Here is a 16235-nt window from a genome sequence, read left to right as displayed (position 1 = left end):
CCTTATCTCCATTTGAACCATCTGGATGGACAGTTGGGGTGGGGTTACTCTGGACACTTTTGATTACTTGATTCATGCGGGAAACCCTCAGATCCTGTCTTTTATTCCTACTGTCAACCTCTCCCAATAAAAGTTCCTTTTGAAATGATGCCATTTCAAGAGTTCTATTTTCTTGGGAGGACTTTCTTGGGAGGCGGGTCCTTACAGGTAGGAATCTTGCAATATGCATCTTTTAAAAAACCAGGAAGAAAATCTTCTTCTTCCTCTTTATATATTTGTGATCTTAAATAATATGGTAAACTATAATTAATATGTAGTATATTATTATTTTAAAGTGATTATAATTAATTAATATTAAGCATTATTAAGTAGTGAAATGAATGAGATTTATTGACTAATTTGTTATTTATGTGATTATATGGAAAGTTGTTTAATAATAATTAAGATTTAATATGTAAACCCGGACTGGTAGACTTGCTGAAACGATGTTATTTTGTGGGATTAATCCCACTTTTGTGTTATCCCTTTTCCCTGGTCTAACCTTTTTGTATGTTTCCCGTTGTCTTACCCTTTTTGACCCTATCCCCTTATTACCTTTATAAAACTCAATAAAAATATTTATTAAAAAAAAAAACCAGGAAGAATTCACTCACCATAAGCTGTTTTAGATCTGCTCTCTCAGCCGGATTCTTGATCAAGCTGTCAAAAAGAAAAGTTATACATTGCAGCTGATGTATGAGAGCCCAACACAGAAACACACGAATCTTAAATTGGAGGTCTGTAGTTTTGGATTCATGCAAAGGCTGAATGACAAGCCTAAATACAAAGCTTAAATGCATGGTTCATCTTTCATTATGGTCACAGATCAGAATAAAAATTAAAACGTTAAAATAAAACAAAAAACAAAAGATTCCTGATTTTACACACACACACACACACATACACACAATCCTGCAGTGGACAGACAATGGCTAGAATGATTATATATATACATACATACATATTTGATCCCTGCTGATTTTGTACGTTTGCCCACTGACAAAGAAATGATCAGCCTATAATTTTAATGGTAGGTTTATTTTAACACTGAGAGATAGAATAACAAAAAAATCCAGAAAAATGCATTTCAAAAAAGTTATAAATTGATTTGCATTTTAATGAGTGAAATAAGTATTTGACCTTCGCAAAACATGACTTAATACTTGGGGGCAAAACCCTTGTTGGCAATCACAGAGGTCAGACGTTTCTTATAGTTGGCCACCAGGTTCGCACGCATCTCAGGAGAGATTTTGTCCCACTCCTCTTTGGAGACCCTCTCCAAGTCATTAAGGTTTCGAGACTGACATTTGGCAGCTCAAACCTTCAGCTCCCTCCACAGATTTTCTATTGGTTTAAGGCCTGGAGACTGGCTAGGCCACTCCAGGATCTTAATGTGCTTCTTCTTCAGCCTCTCCTTTGTTGCCTTGGCCATGTGTTTTGGGTCATTGCCATGCTGGAATACTCATCCAAAACCCATTTTCAATGCCCTGGCTGAGGGAAGGAGGTCCTCACCCAAGATTTCATTGTACATGGCCCCGTTCATCATCCTTTTGATGCAATGAAGTTGTCCTGTCTCCTTAGCAGAACCCCACCCCCCAAAGCACAATGTTTCTACATCCATGTTTGACAGGGGGGGAGGGGTTCTTGAGGTCATAGGCAGCATTCCTCCTCCAAACACAGCAAGTTGATGCCAAAGAGCTCGATTTTGGTCTCATCTGACCATAACACTTTCATCCAATGCTCCTCTGAATCATTCAGATGTTCACTGGCAAATTTTAGACAGGTCTGTTCTGTACATGTGCTTTCTTGAACAGGAGGACATTGTGGGCACTGCAGGATTTCAGTGTGTTTATCAATTATTATTTTTTTGGGGTGTCTATGGTCCCAGCTGCATTGAGATCATTGACAAGATCTTCCCGTGTAGTTCTGGGCTGATTCCTCATCGTTCTCATGATCATTGCAACTCCACGAGGTGAAATCTTGCACAGAGCCCCAGACCAAGGGAGATTGACAGTTATTTTGTGTTTCTTCCTTTGCAAATAATTGCACCAACTGTTGTCACCTTCTCACCAAGTTGCTTGACGATAGTCTTGTAGCCCATTCCAGCCTTGTGTAGGTCTACAATCCTGTCCCTGACATCCTTGGACATGGTGGAGAGTTTGGGATCTGATTGATTGATTACTTCTGTGGACAGATGTCTTTTATACAGATAATAAGCTCAGATTAGGAGCACCCCATTTAAGAGGGTGCTCCTAATCTCAGCTCGTTACCTGTATAAAAGACATCTGGGAGCCAGAAATCTTGCTGAATGACAGGGAATCAACTATTTATCTCACTCATTAAAATGCAAATCAATCTATAACTTTTTTGAAATGTGTTTTTCTGGATTTTTTTATTTTTAAAAAATAAACCTACCATTCAAATTATAGACTAATCATTTCTTTGTCAGTGGGCAAACGTACAAAATCAGCAGGGGATCAAATATTTTTTTCCCTCACTGTATGTACGTGTGTGTGTGTGTGTCTGTGTGTACACAGACACACACACACACATACACATAGGATATTATATCCTATGCAATATAACAGGACATGAGCTGTGGTTGCAATGGACCCCTGCTCACGGGTACAAACTCAGTTCAAGGCATGGTCAATAATTCCCACATTTTATTTGAATGAAATAGCATCAGTTTTAGATTCTGCCCTGGCTTTATCCATGTTGCTGGAGTAGGCATCCCAGCTCATTGCTCAAAAACTATGTGTGGCCATCGGACAAAAAATAATAAACTGAAAATCATACTATCATGTTAAATTGTGAGCAAGTGTAGTCCAAAAGGGCAGAAATGAGTCTCATTTTATTAGTTACCAAAGTGTCTGTTCTTTTTTTAAAAGGAAGCAAAACAAAAGCCTACATTCAACCCTAACAACAACAAAAAAGAAAAGTGTACAAAAAAAGAAGAAAAAGTGGTCAATTAAATTTAACTTTTAACATGCCTTTTCAAAGAGACAACCTCCCCCCTGCATTTTCGCTGACCCCACTACTACCACCCACCCGCAAAGGAAATAGATGGGAGGCCAAACTCACCATTTGTTCACAAAGTCTTGGAATTCTGGCGTGAAGACTCTGCTTGGCAGCTTTGGAGGGGGCTGAAAGCAACCCAGGGATCAAAGATGAAGGCATTTATTCATTGCATTTTTATCCCATCTTTATTACTCTATAAGTAATTCAAGGCAGCCAATGTACCTAACGTTCTTTCTTTCTCCAATTTTCCCCACAACAACAACCCTGTGAGGTAGGTTGGACTGAGTAAGAGGGACTGGCCCAAAGTCACCCAGACAACTTTCATGCCTAAAGTGGGACTAGAATTTACAATCTCCTAATTTCTAGGCCAGCACCTTAACCACTAGGTCAAACTGTCTGTCTTGTCTATCTATATTCTACACCTGCAATTGCAGGATTCACAATTATGTCCATCTTTCATGATTGTTGATATGCTGCTGCATTTTCAAAGACTCTGAGCAGTTTCCCAAATGTCACAGCGTTAAAATTAGCAGTAAAGTGAGAATTAAATTAAGTCAACTTGTAGCATTTCCTTGAGGAAAGAGTCAAGAGATTTGCAAGTGCAACCAACACCAAGAGGGAAACAGTTAAATCTGCCTCTATTTAGCACAGAGCGGTCAACAAATTATCTTGGTTTAAAACTCCTTTTACATCCCAGCATCAGCTGCAATTACCTGCTCAGAAACGGGCTTTGCCGATCAGGCGCTTGTCAGAAGAGTAAGACTTTCCGCCAGACTGGGAAAGGCTGCTTCACTCTCAGATACACCCCTAAAATGCCTTTTTTGCATCTCTGGCCTTGCTAAGATCTTGGGTGAGACTGGCTATCACATATGAGATTTCACCTATCTACCAAGCATTTTGGGAGAGCATCCCAGTCATTCCTGAAGCTCCTCAGGGTGAGTGGGGGGTGCTGAGTGCTGTAGAACAGAAGGAGCCCTGGAAGTCATCTATCTAGGGCAGGAATCCATCATAACCGCGTGATTCAGAGATGCTTCTTATGAAAGCAAAAACTTTTCTGCTTGCAGAAGACAAAAATGCAGAAGACAACTATTCCACTCACCTCATTGACAATATAGTCAAGGAGCTCAAAGATGGCCATAGGTGGTCGGCTGTCGGAACCATAGGCTGAAAAATGACAACAGTCAGCAAAATTAATTTTACTCTTTGGTGTTTAGCTTATTTTTCATTCTTTTCTGATGAGACTTATTTGTCTCCAAAATTCGTTTAGTGGCATGTCTTGAAATTTCTTTAAGAAATGCTGATGAAGATAGTGTAGATTTTGTCAACAAATGTTTGCTAAAAACAAAATATTTTTCAAACTCAACAACTTTAAGATATGTGGACTTCAATCCCCAGAATTCCCCAGCCAGTATACATAAACCAAGTTTGGTGTAGTAATTAAGGTGCTGGCCTAGAAACCAGGAGACTCTGCCCGTCTCTCTTAGCCCAACCCACCTCACATGATGATTGTTGTGGGCAAAATAAGAGGGGGAAGGTAAACATATCCATGTTTACCACTTTGAACTATTTATAAAAATAATAAAGTGAGTGAGTGAGTGAGTGAGTGAGTGATGACTGGAGAATTCTGGGAACTGAAATCTGCATGTCTTCAACCAGTCAAATTTAAAAATCCCTGGCCTACACTGTCAGCAAATCTTGGCACTGTAACCAAGCAGGGACTGCCTGGATGAAAGCAAAGTCTTTGTAGGAACAGGTGTGGGCAGCAGGAAGAAGTGGCCCCTTCTTCTAAAAATGTTTCTGTGGATCTGCAAGCCAAGCTCCTACAGCCCCAGCCAATGCTCTGGCCTGGCCTGGCCTGCGCTGCCCGTGCCCACCCATCCCAACACAACTGCCATAACACATTCACACCCAATTGGGTTCCCTTCTCAAAGAAGTGATCCATTTTCAGCCCCCAAGGTGGCACTGCCAGTTCGTGCCCTCTTACTGCTCATGGGCCGGCCTGCTGTTCTCTGCCGGGGAGATGTCTCTGAGACAGGATAATCGGCCCCAACGGGACAGCCAAACATCAGCTCCAGCTCCTTGGCATCAGGTGGAGGGATGGGGTACCTGCCGATGGCCATCTCGACCAGGGAGAGCCCCATGCTCCAGATGTCTGACTGCACTGAGTAGTGAGTCCCTTGCAGTCTCTCTGGCTGGAGGAACACAAAAACAGAACAAATCACACAGGTGAAGAAACACACAGGGTGCAGCAGTGAAAGCCTGTCCAGTCACAGCCTGGAAAGGGTGATGGAGGAGGAAAAATTGACCATGGGAAACTGGATTCCACTTCTTCAAACTTTTATGTTTTTTGGCCAGGATGTGGACTTGAGAGTTTGAAAACTTACCTAACTCAACAGTGGGGCTGGGGATTCTATAAATACCAAGCAAAATGGCCCACATAACATTTTAGTTTTGATTAGTTCCTTTGTGGCACAAAAAATCTGGGGACATTTGGTTGTAACACCTGCAGCCTTTAAGAAACTGCTCAGATGGATCCTTGTGAGTCAAGGCTAGTTAGTGAGACTAGGAGTCTCACTAACTAAATTGGTAACACATAACAGCCTACCCAATTGGTAACACATAACAGCTTCTGTTGGATACAGTGCCAATCACATTGGTGTCAACTCTGGGCAACCACGGAGGTAGATCTTCTCCAAACTGATCTGTCCCCATCTTCGTTCTTCAGGCCATCATCACTGGATAATAGGTTCCCTGTGACAGCTCCACAAGTAATGGAAGATGGCTATCATATCCCCCTTAAGTCTTCTCTTTGTTAGCTAAAGGCCACTCTTGGCTACCTCTCTAATCCTCTGCCTCAAAGGGGCAGCCCTAGGCAGAAATGACAGGGCACCTTTCTGTTGTACACTCCTGTGCAAACCACTTGTGCACTTCCCAGGCAAGAAAAGCACCACCAGAGATTGACTGCTACATTGATCAGCTTTTATCACGCCTGAATTGGACAACAGCTACTTTATGGCCTTCACTTACCGACATGTAAGATCGTGTCCCGACAAAGGAATTGGCCATGGAGTCAATCAGTTGTCCGCTGACCCCAAAATCGCAGAGTTTGATTTCTCCTCTTGAGTTTACCAAGATATTGGAGGGCTTCACATCTGGAGGGAGAGGGGCAGAAAATGGAGAATACTTTCAACTATTTTACTTCTGGGGCAGTTATTCCTTTGGGCAATGTGTGACAGATGTAAAATCCACTCAAGTGTTGTTTATTATAGTCGCAGATCAATATTCAAATCATGAAATAAAAATAATGATTTAATAAAAAAACAAAATCAATATACAGGTAACAGAATCGGTAAGTGAATTTGGCTTCTCCATTGACTTTGCTTGACAGAAGATCATAAAAGGGGATCACATAACCCCGGGATACTGCAACCATCATAAATACGAGTCAATTGCCAAGCGGCGGAATTTTGATCACGTGACCATAGAGATGCTGCAACGGTCATAAGTGTGAAAAATGGTGATAAATCACTTTTTCAGTGCCATTGTAACTTCAAACAGCCACTAAACGAACAGTTGTAAGTCAAGGGCTATTGGTATAGAAAGGGATAAATAAGATTCAAATGTTAGTATCACACAGAATTGACCACTGCTGAGTCAGCAGAGAACAGGACGTCTTTCTCTGCTGCTCACTGTGATTGATAGCCGGCTACCAAAGTGAATTTTGCCGTGAGAAGCCTTGCCCTACAGACCTCTGAGAGCGAGCGGAGGAGAGGCATGGAAGAAATTTAGTGGCACAGGAACAGCCATTGAAAGCCATTAATGTGTTAACATTAAGGGATATGAAGAAAAGTGAGCCATAAAATAACTGGAAACACATTTGGGGTTTTTGAAAGCCAGTAAGTTCCTTTCATCTTCCATCTCGGTTGGCGTGACATTCTAGGGGTGTTTATTGGATTAAATAGATGATCCCACCTCTATTACATAGGCCCCAACATGGAATAACAGAGTTGGAAGGGATCTCAGAGGTCTTCTAGTCCAGCCTCTTGCCTAAGCAGGAGACCCTACAAGTGGCTGTCCAGTCTCTTCTTCCAGTGATGGAGCATCCACAAATTCTGAAGGCAAACGCTGTTCCAGTGGCTGATTGTTCCCACTGTCGGGAAGTTTCTCCTTAGTTCTAGGTCGGATCTCTTTTTGATAATCTTCCACCCATTACTTTTCTTAGCTATTTTCTTTGTTAATTATAATGTATTTATCATCGTACTGTTTTAAAACTTATTTAATACCATTTTATCAGACTGTAAGCTGCCCATGACAGTCAGGTGGCGAATAATAAATAAATAAATATCTTGAAAAACTTGCTTGGCTTGAAGAAAGGCCTTTGATGAGAATCTATAAGGAAGCCTCAGGGCTGGACCTGTGTTTCCACTACAAACCAAAAAGAACTCCAGCCTACTATAACTTTGCAAAGAAATTTAAAGGGTGTCCTAAGACTGGTTTTAGAAATGGCTGATAAGACTCACTGAGGCCAGGGCAGAAAATCATTCAGTTTCATTTCTCTTACATTTCAATTTAATTAAGATGAAGCAGTCATGGTGAAGCGGGCACAGCTGCGCCTGCATTTTCTGTGTCGCATGAGGAAAGCACATTTTCCTTCCCCTGTCCTGACCACTTTCTACAGGGGGACAATCGAGAGCATCCTGTCATACAGCATCACAGTCTGGTTTGGAAGCATCCCTGCTTCAGATAGGAAGGCGGTGCAGAGAGTGGTGAGAATGGCCAAAAAAATCACTGGCAGTTTTCTCCCTCCCATCCAGGACAGAGCACGGAAGCGTTGCTTGAGCAGGGTCCTTAAGATTATCTGGGACACTACACATCCTCTTCATGACCTATTTTCCTTGTTACCTTCTGGGAGGAGGCTTTGTGGTATCCGTAGCAGAACATCCAGATTCAGCCACAGTTTCATTCCATACAGCATTAACCTTATGAACTCTCAAGCTTCCTCCTCCTTCCGTTATACATTCAAGATGGACAGTATTTAATATTTATTTGCTACATATATGTAGGGATGTGGGTCTATACATATGTTGTTCATAGTATGTTTAGGTGTGTGTCATGTATGTTTCACTTTGAAAGCGGGCAACTAAATTTCATTTTTGATGTGTGCCGTTGTGCCCACAGTAAAAAAAATGACAATAAAGGTTATCTTATCTTATCTTATCTTATCATGCAACAGCCCTCTAAGCCAGTGTAGTTCAACCTTGGCAACTTGAAGGTGGCTGGAGAATTCTGGGAATTGACGTCCACAAGTTTTAAAGTTGCCAAGATTGGACCCCCCCACTCTAGCATATGGAATGTGGGCCCTGCGGGAAAAAGGAAACACATTCTGAGAATGTGGGAGTAGCACCAGACAAGCCCAAACTTTTGTTTGGTGCACAAATGTGAGAGGCAGTACAGACAGTCCTCAACTTACAGTCATTTGTGTAGACCGTTCAAAGTTACAACGGCACTGAAAAAAGTGACTTATGGCTGTTTTTCACATCCTCATAATCACGTGATCAAAATTCAGACGCTTGGCCACTGACCCGTATTTATGATAGTTGTAGTGTCCCAGGGTTATGTGACCCCCTTTTGCAACCTTCTGATGAGCAAAGTCAAGGGGGAACCCAGATTCACTTAACAACCCTGTTACAACCTTAACAACTGCAGTGATTCACTTAACATGGCAAGAAAGATCATAAAATGGAGCAAATGTCACTTAACAACTGTCTCGTTTAGCAATATCAATTTTGGACTCAATTGTGGTCATAAGTCAAGGATTTGCTGTATGCTAAAACCCAATTGTTGTTGGTATCCAGAAAGCAACCCCCAGCACTGTCTTGCAGGAATGTTTCAAGAGTCTCTACAAGCCAATCTTTTGGAACAAGCCAGGTTACACCTTTCGCTACATCTCCTGCTCATCTGAATGAGTATCTTCCACCAGAAGTAAATCAAGAGCAAGTATCTTCTTTCTGCAGCATCTCGGCTCTTTGGAGAACCACAGGATTATCTGACGGATTAGGACATGTTGGGATGCACCTCTTCCCTGCGTGCAGGAAGGCTGCTGGTAACCTGGCAACTGCTTCACCACTGAGACAGAAGCCTTGCAAGCAATTTCTTTCCCCCTCCTCCTTCCTCCTCTGGGCGTAGGACACCACTCAGCAGAGCAGAGCAAGCACTTATCCAGTCATTAGCCATGCATTAAGGCTCCTGAAGAAAGCAGGCACATCTGCAATTCCTCCCACCCAGGCAGAGAAAAAGGAAATCAGGCCTCAAGCAGTTTGGAAAAAGAGCTGTTTCTACTTCAGGACGCAAAGTGCCTTAAAAAAACCACAAGAATAGAGGACATTTCAATGAAACAAAACACACGAAAGCATAGGAATACATGTTACTCAACTTATGACTGTTTGTTTAGTGCCTGTTCAAAATTATGACCCCCCCCCAACAGTTACTTACAACCCAATTTCAAAGTTATGACAGCCATACCCCCTGTGAAGTCATGTGATCACAGTTTGGGCACTTGGCAAATGGCTCATTTTTAATGGCTGTTTGAAGCATCTTACAGTCACAGTTGCTGGTTTTTGGCATTTACTTTCGGTTTCCAGCAAAAAAAGCCCATTGGGCCTAATGGATTCCCTTAATGGCCATGCCAACACCATTGTGGGTTTGAACCAGAACTAGTGCAGAGCAGAAACATTCACATCCAGGGCAGGCAAAGGCAAAGTCTCTTTCAAGCTGAACGAAGCTCCTGTCAAACCATACTTGGCGAGCTCTGCCTTTTCTTCCACTTCCCAGGTTAGCCTCCTGCCGTGGGATCTCCAGGTGGGCCGGAGAGTCCAATTCTGCTTCGCTTTCTCACCCTTCACAAGCACCCCTAGCAGAGCATTGTGAAGGTGGGTGTTGTGCACTATTTTCGACCACACCTTCCCAAGGAGGCTCTTTACCAGGAGCTCTTTGCCAGGCCTATCAGAGCCCAGAGGGCTTTTGAAGAGGGTTGCTGGACAGCCATTCCAGTCGCATCTGGAGGACACATTTAGCTGTTGTAATTTCAGGAGATGCCACAAAGAAGAGGGGGTCAACCAGAAGATGGATGTTTCACCAAGTCAACCAGGTAATGGGGAATTCTAGTCCTTCCTTACCTGGAAAGCCAGCTGGGTAACTTTGGGCCAGCCCTTCTCTCTCAGCCTCCCTCACCTCACCTCACCCTGTTGTAATCTGGAGGAGGAAGGCGTGTTGGGTATGTTCATTGCTTTGAGTTATTTTTTAAAAATAGTAAAGACAGGATCCATCCATCCCTAGACTGTGGTGTTACCCCTTCTTACTTACCCCTAAAGAAAAGGCCATCCAGGGCAATGGAACAGCAGATGGTTGCGTTTCATTTAGGCCTAGCATCTTTTGGGACCCTCACTTGGGAATATAGAATACCTCCTCCCTCCCCCCTTTCACAAAATAAACACAATGGTGAAGAAAATGAAGTGGCCGCTGAAGACCAGATGTGCGGCAGCCATTTAAAAGTGCGTGGAAAGAGCTTTGACATTTTCATACTCTGGACACAAAGTGACATCCAGCTCTGGCAAGCTGCTTCTCACAGCTTCGTAAGTCTCATTTTTCGTGGCTGTTTCCATCTTGTATTTCTCTGAACTCACATATTGATTTCTACCACCTGAGCATCCAATAATGACCAGCAGGAACAAGCTGCTGGATGTGAGAATATCAACTTGTTCAAATGGCATTATTTCCCCCTGGGGAGCCGTGACCTATTCGTGTTGGGGCACAGATCCCCCACCGCTGCTCTGTAGGAAGCGTTGGAGGGGAGCCAACATAAGTGGCCAACTTCACACCTGACACACATCCTAGATAGAAAGTGGTCTGAAAATCTGTGCCCAAGATGAAGCTTTCAATCTTCTCAAAATACAGGTAGTTCTTGACTTACTTGTTAGTAATTTTGGGCCTCGGCTGGTAGCGACTTGGTGATGGGCCATTAACATGGCCGATTTTTTCCCCGTCAGTTCAAAGAGTTACCCGGGATCAAACGGGAGGGCTGCCGCCCTTCTGCGGTTGCCCAGGAGTCCTCTTCACACTTGTCGCCCCTCCAGGGCAATTTCCGACCCTTTTCAGGGTCCCCCAGTGGGAGAAAACCAGATGGTGGAGGGAGTGATCGTCCACACGTCCGCCAGAACCGCGATCGCAAACCGGAAGCCCGTTTGGCGGGATTTTCTATGACCACTTCCGGTGTACTGTTGATTCATGATAATGCTCATCTGCACACAGCTAGACGCACCCAAGAACTTTTGAAGCAGTTCCATTTTGTTTTTGATTACTTCCCCAATAGCCCAGATTTGGTGCCAAGCGACTACTACTAAGGAATTTCAAACCTTGTAAGTCATTATGACAAGTGCCTCAGTCTGAATGGCGATTATGTCGAAAAGTAATCTAGTTTTTTTAATGTGTATAATAAAAGTTCTGTATCTGCGAATGTCTGTCATTGATAACCAAATGGAGGTTTATTTCCAAATTGCCCTCATACTTACAACCCATTCTCAGAGTTATGACTGCTGCACAGCTCCCAAAGTCACGTGATTGTCTTTTGGGCACATGACAAGTGGCTCACATTTACAACTAGCTGCAGTGTCCTAAGGTGATCTGACCACGATTTGCGATGTTTATTGCCATTTTTCCAGCAAAAAAAGCCCATTAGGTATGCTGGATTCATTTAATAACCAAATGCTTCACTCAATGACCATGCAATTTCCTTAACAACCCCAGTGACTTGCTTTGCAACAATTGTATAGACAATCATACTACTGAGTCTCCAAGTATAGAAGAGTCTTTTCCCTAGCCCGTTCCAATGTCTTGCCCTCAGCACTATTCGATGGGCGATTCAAGAGGCTCCCGTTTAGTGAGCAACTATGCCCCTGTGATAGGGCTGAAGTTGAAACTGTGGAGCATATCTTATTAAACTGCCCTATGTATAATACAGCCAGAATTAAATTATTGCCTCTCCTTGGAATTGATCCCTCCGGTTCTAATGTTAGTAATTTGGTTTTATATTGTCCAGGGGGTGGCTCCTCCTATGTTACTTCTCAGGTTTCTAAATTTCTTTTAAGAGCTGTAACTATTAGAGGAGAACGTTGTAATTCCCTTTAGTCAAGGCTTCTGGCGTTAATTGTTTGTGATTATATTTTTCTTGTGTTTTCTTTTGTTGCATTTGCATTTTGGTCTGTGACCGCAAAATAAAAATTATTAATTATATACTACTGAGTCTGGTCACATGAAAACTCAAATTATGCCAATAACTTACAACTGAAATTCTGGATTCATTGGGGTCATAAGTCAAGGACTACTTTATTTCCCCAGGTTTCAAGCCAGGGAAATGCAGCAGCCTTGATGGACCAATCCCCAGGTGGTTTGCCAAGGGAGCATATCCGGGGTCAAGCCCTTTGGGGTAGAGTTTCAGTTTATAGTCACAGCTGCAATCTTCATTTTGTTGACATTTCTATCCCCCACCTATGCCCCTGCTTGCAATTTTAGCAAAACATGTCTAGTGAAGAAAAACTGGCTGCACTGAGGACCAGCTCAAAGGAAACATAAATCACCTACCTCTGTGCATGATCTTATGCTTTTCTCGCAAATACGTTAGTCCCTTTATGACCTGTGGATCAAAACAATGCACTCATTGCAAACAACAATACAACTGGATAACCTTCAAAGGAACTTAACAATATCTCTTCTTAACAGAAGGGAGTGGGAAACACCCCAACCTAACAGGTATCATGCTCCAGTTTACTGTTCCTCAGAATTTTTTTTGTGCTTCAAAAATAATTTTAGATATGGGTCTCTTTAAAGCAGCCACCTTTTTCCTGCAGACGACGCAGTTGCCCTCCACAAACCTGGAAGCGGCTTATTGCAACTGAATCTAAAGAACTGCACAGCTATGGATTCTAATGTTGGCTTATGGACTCTGGAATCCCAGGACAAACGATCAAAATTAACTTTTTCTTGGTAGAATTTTCCAGTTTGACACAGGCATCTGTTATCATTTTCTCTAAGCCCACCATTTTTATGAAAAAAAGAAAAATTGTTTGCAGCTCAAGCAATTTCCACGAGGCAGGTCAATGTTTCTCAATCTTGTCAACTTTAAGATGCACGGATTTCCACTCCCAGAATTGTGGGAGTTGAAGTTCACACATTTTAAAGCCGACAAGGTTGAGGAACATTGAGGCAGGTTGTCTACATTAAACATTTAGGAAAATTGGGAAGCTATTTTTTTTGTTTCAGCTGATGATGACAGATGGAAAGCAGAGAAAAAGGCACACAGACAGAGAATCTTTTCCACTTATTTTTTCTGTTTTTTTCTCTCTATGTGACCCCAGTCCATATTGTGTGCCAGGGAATGGAGAGCTGTTGTTAAACACCATCGGGTTCAGCTTCTGGCAACAGCACCCACAAATGTTCACCCATCCAGATCGGTCTTTTGTCATAATTCAGAGCTCTTCCAAAGACATGTGAGTCCCTTCTTTCCCAAGGGGGGGGGGTATCCCTGATTTTGCTCTTGTATAGCAGCCTTATTTGAGACCTTCATTTCTAAAGGAAAAGAAAGAAGAAGAAAGAAAGAGGAAGGAAGGAAGGAAGGGTGGAGGAGGGAATAAGAGAGAAAGAGGAAAGAAGAAGAGAGGAGGAAGAAAAAGAAGGAAGAAAGAAGAAGAGATAACGAAGAAGAAGGTAGGAGGAAGGAAGAAGAAGATGGAAGCAGGAAGGAAGAAGGGAGAAGAAATAGGGAGGAAGAGGGGAAGGAGAAAGAATAAGAAGAGAGGTGGAGAAGGAAAGAAGGAAGAAGGGAGGGAGGAGAAAGAGGAAGGGAGAAGACAGGAGGTGGAAGGAAGAGGGAAGAAGAAAGGAAGAGGGCAGGGAGGAGGGGGAGGGGGAGGAGGAAGGAAAGAAGGAAAAAGAGATGGAGGAGGAATCCCACTTCTCTTTGCCTTAAAGTTGTTCTCAGCACTCTCTCCCTTTATCTTTACCCAGCGACACCAACCATGTTGGGATCTGACTTTTTGCACGCCCAGACGACATACTTACAGCAATGCTGACTTTGCCAAGAATCTGTTCCGGAATTCTGCCAGCCTTCTTCAACACTTGATCCAAGGATCCACCATCCTATTAAGAAATGTTCAAACACACAGAGCCTTTAATCGATTTTATCCTCAAAGAGTTGAGGATATGACAAAAGTAACCAGGAAAATGCAAACTTGACATCTGGCTGATAAAACTCAACTAAAAAAAAAGATAAATATTAGCATGAAATAATGCCACGTGGCTGGAAAAATAAAGCTGAACTAAGTTTCTACAACCCAACTTTTCCCAAACTGTCAAACCTACAAAACTACTTTAGTTACAGCCATCTTTCTTCGTTTTTCGGCTTGCTACAGCTAAGGGGGGAGGGAAGACGCATTCTTTTCCTTCAGTCATAACAATAACTTTCTTGTGGGAACCAAGTTCATATTGCTCAAGTGTTTGGCGGGCTAGAACTACCGTTAGAGAGCCTGTCAAAGGTGTTAATTGAAGAATGTGATTTATGACATTATTTAGTAGGTGGGAAGTTTAACTTTTACTTTGTAACCTTTTTGGGGGGGGACTTCCAATCTTGGTTTCACCTATGTTCATGTTGATATTTTATGTAACCATTAAAATTGCTCTTTGAGGAAAGCAATCGCCTCATCTATCTGGACCATGACAGTCCTCTCCTTTGGTAATGTCAAGACTCTAGTCTTCAAGTTCTTCAACTAAAACTCAGGATACAAAGACATTCCCACACTGTGTAGATAATTTGAAGAGCAAGCCAAAAGTTGCTAATAGGCTCTAATCTTATCCCACTGATATCAGGTTTCTCCAAAAGAAGCAATACAGTGCAATAAGAAATCTGGCTTCAAATCCCCAGATCAACTGTAACGTTCAGCAAAATTTACTTGGGTTTCTCTGGCCGTCTCATAATGCGTTCGTCAACTGTGGCGATCCTGGCTGAGAATTATACATCCCAACATCCAGAAGCACACCTAGTGAGGGACCACTGGAATTGTCTAACTCATCTCACAAGATATGTCTGATGTTTCTTCTCCAAGTGTGAGCATTTCTGAATATTTAATTTCCCATAGTTGACACAGATGAGAGATTGGTGTTGAGGTGAATTCTACTGGCAATTTCTGAGGGCAAGACAAGCAGTATGACAGAATACTGGTGTCAATGCTGTGACACTGAATGTCGATGTTCTGACAAGTGAAAGACAACAGCTATTTCCCCCTTTACTTTTAACATACCTTTTTCTGCTGTTTAGAGTTAGATGTAGAAAGGGAGGATGGGGCGAATACTTGAGAGTTAGTCATAACAGTGCCATCATACAAGCTGAGCAACTGGAAAGAGTTAAGAGAACAGCAACAAAGGCGGTGAAGAACTTAGAGACTAGATCACATGAGGGAACTGGGTATGTGTGGCCAGAATAAGGCTAAGAGGAGATATGCTATCACTCTTCCAATGCGAGGGCTCCTTGGTGCTCTCTGAGCTTGGCGGTTTTCCTGCAGACATTTCATTACTAGGTAACCTAGTAACCCTGCTAGCAGGGTTTGCAGAGTTCAGGAAGTGATGGAGAAGGAGGAAGAGGGAGGAGGAGGACTGTGGGGTCCTTGGTGCTCTCTAAGTTTGGCTGTTTCTGGCAGACATTTCATTGCCCAACTTGGTAACATCATCAGTGCTAGTCCACTCTTCCAATACTTAAAAGGTTTTCAAGGGAACAGTTGTAGATGTGTTATCTTTCTCCTCTCATCACACAAACTATGCCCCATCTGGACCATCACTCCCTCTCTTCATCTCTTGATGGTTCTTTCCCAAAAGTCTCAATTTTCTGTGAGTTCAAAGCTAAATTTCCACCCCATAAGGAATATTAGCAGCCCAATGGGGGAGATCAATTAAAACTGTGTTTGGGCATGAAACTACCTCCACAGCAAACCTGGCTCCAAAAAACAAAACAAAAAACAAACAAAAAACCCCCAAAAGCTTTTTTTTTTTTTTTTTGCAGAGCCCCAAAGCAATTTCTTCCCCAACATGGAATTGTTCAGTCTCTCTTCAAGAGTGAAGCGAGGAAGGGCACA

At 42.6% G+C, this 16235-nt stretch overlaps 1 protein-coding gene across 1 annotated transcript in view; it reads right to left on the bottom strand.

Annotated features, from left to right (window-relative positions):
* Nucleotides 1–16235, bottom strand: part of MAP2K1 (mitogen-activated protein kinase kinase 1) — a 34588-nt gene that overhangs the window by 2464 nt on the left and 15889 nt on the right. The window contains exons 4-10 of the mRNA XM_039369621.1: nucleotides 14173–14250; nucleotides 12697–12748; nucleotides 6088–6212; nucleotides 5045–5252; nucleotides 4160–4224; nucleotides 3124–3185; nucleotides 654–699 (exon numbers count right to left, since the gene is read on the bottom strand). Of these exons, the coding sequence (XP_039225555.1) occupies nucleotides 654–699; nucleotides 3124–3185; nucleotides 4160–4224; nucleotides 5045–5252; nucleotides 6088–6212; nucleotides 12697–12748; nucleotides 14173–14250 (636 nt within the window). The remainder of the gene's footprint in view (nucleotides 1–653; nucleotides 700–3123; nucleotides 3186–4159; nucleotides 4225–5044; nucleotides 5253–6087; nucleotides 6213–12696; nucleotides 12749–14172; nucleotides 14251–16235) is intronic.

This window comes from Crotalus tigris, unplaced genomic scaffold (assembly GCF_016545835.1).
Source record: "Crotalus tigris isolate CLP2741 ecotype Arizona unplaced genomic scaffold, ASM1654583v1 scf7180000021179.819088, whole genome shotgun sequence".
Classification (NCBI taxonomy): domain Eukaryota; kingdom Metazoa; phylum Chordata; class Lepidosauria; order Squamata; family Viperidae; genus Crotalus; species Crotalus tigris.
Note: the sequence above shows the minus strand (reverse complement) of the source record. Positions and strands in the feature narration are given on the sequence as shown.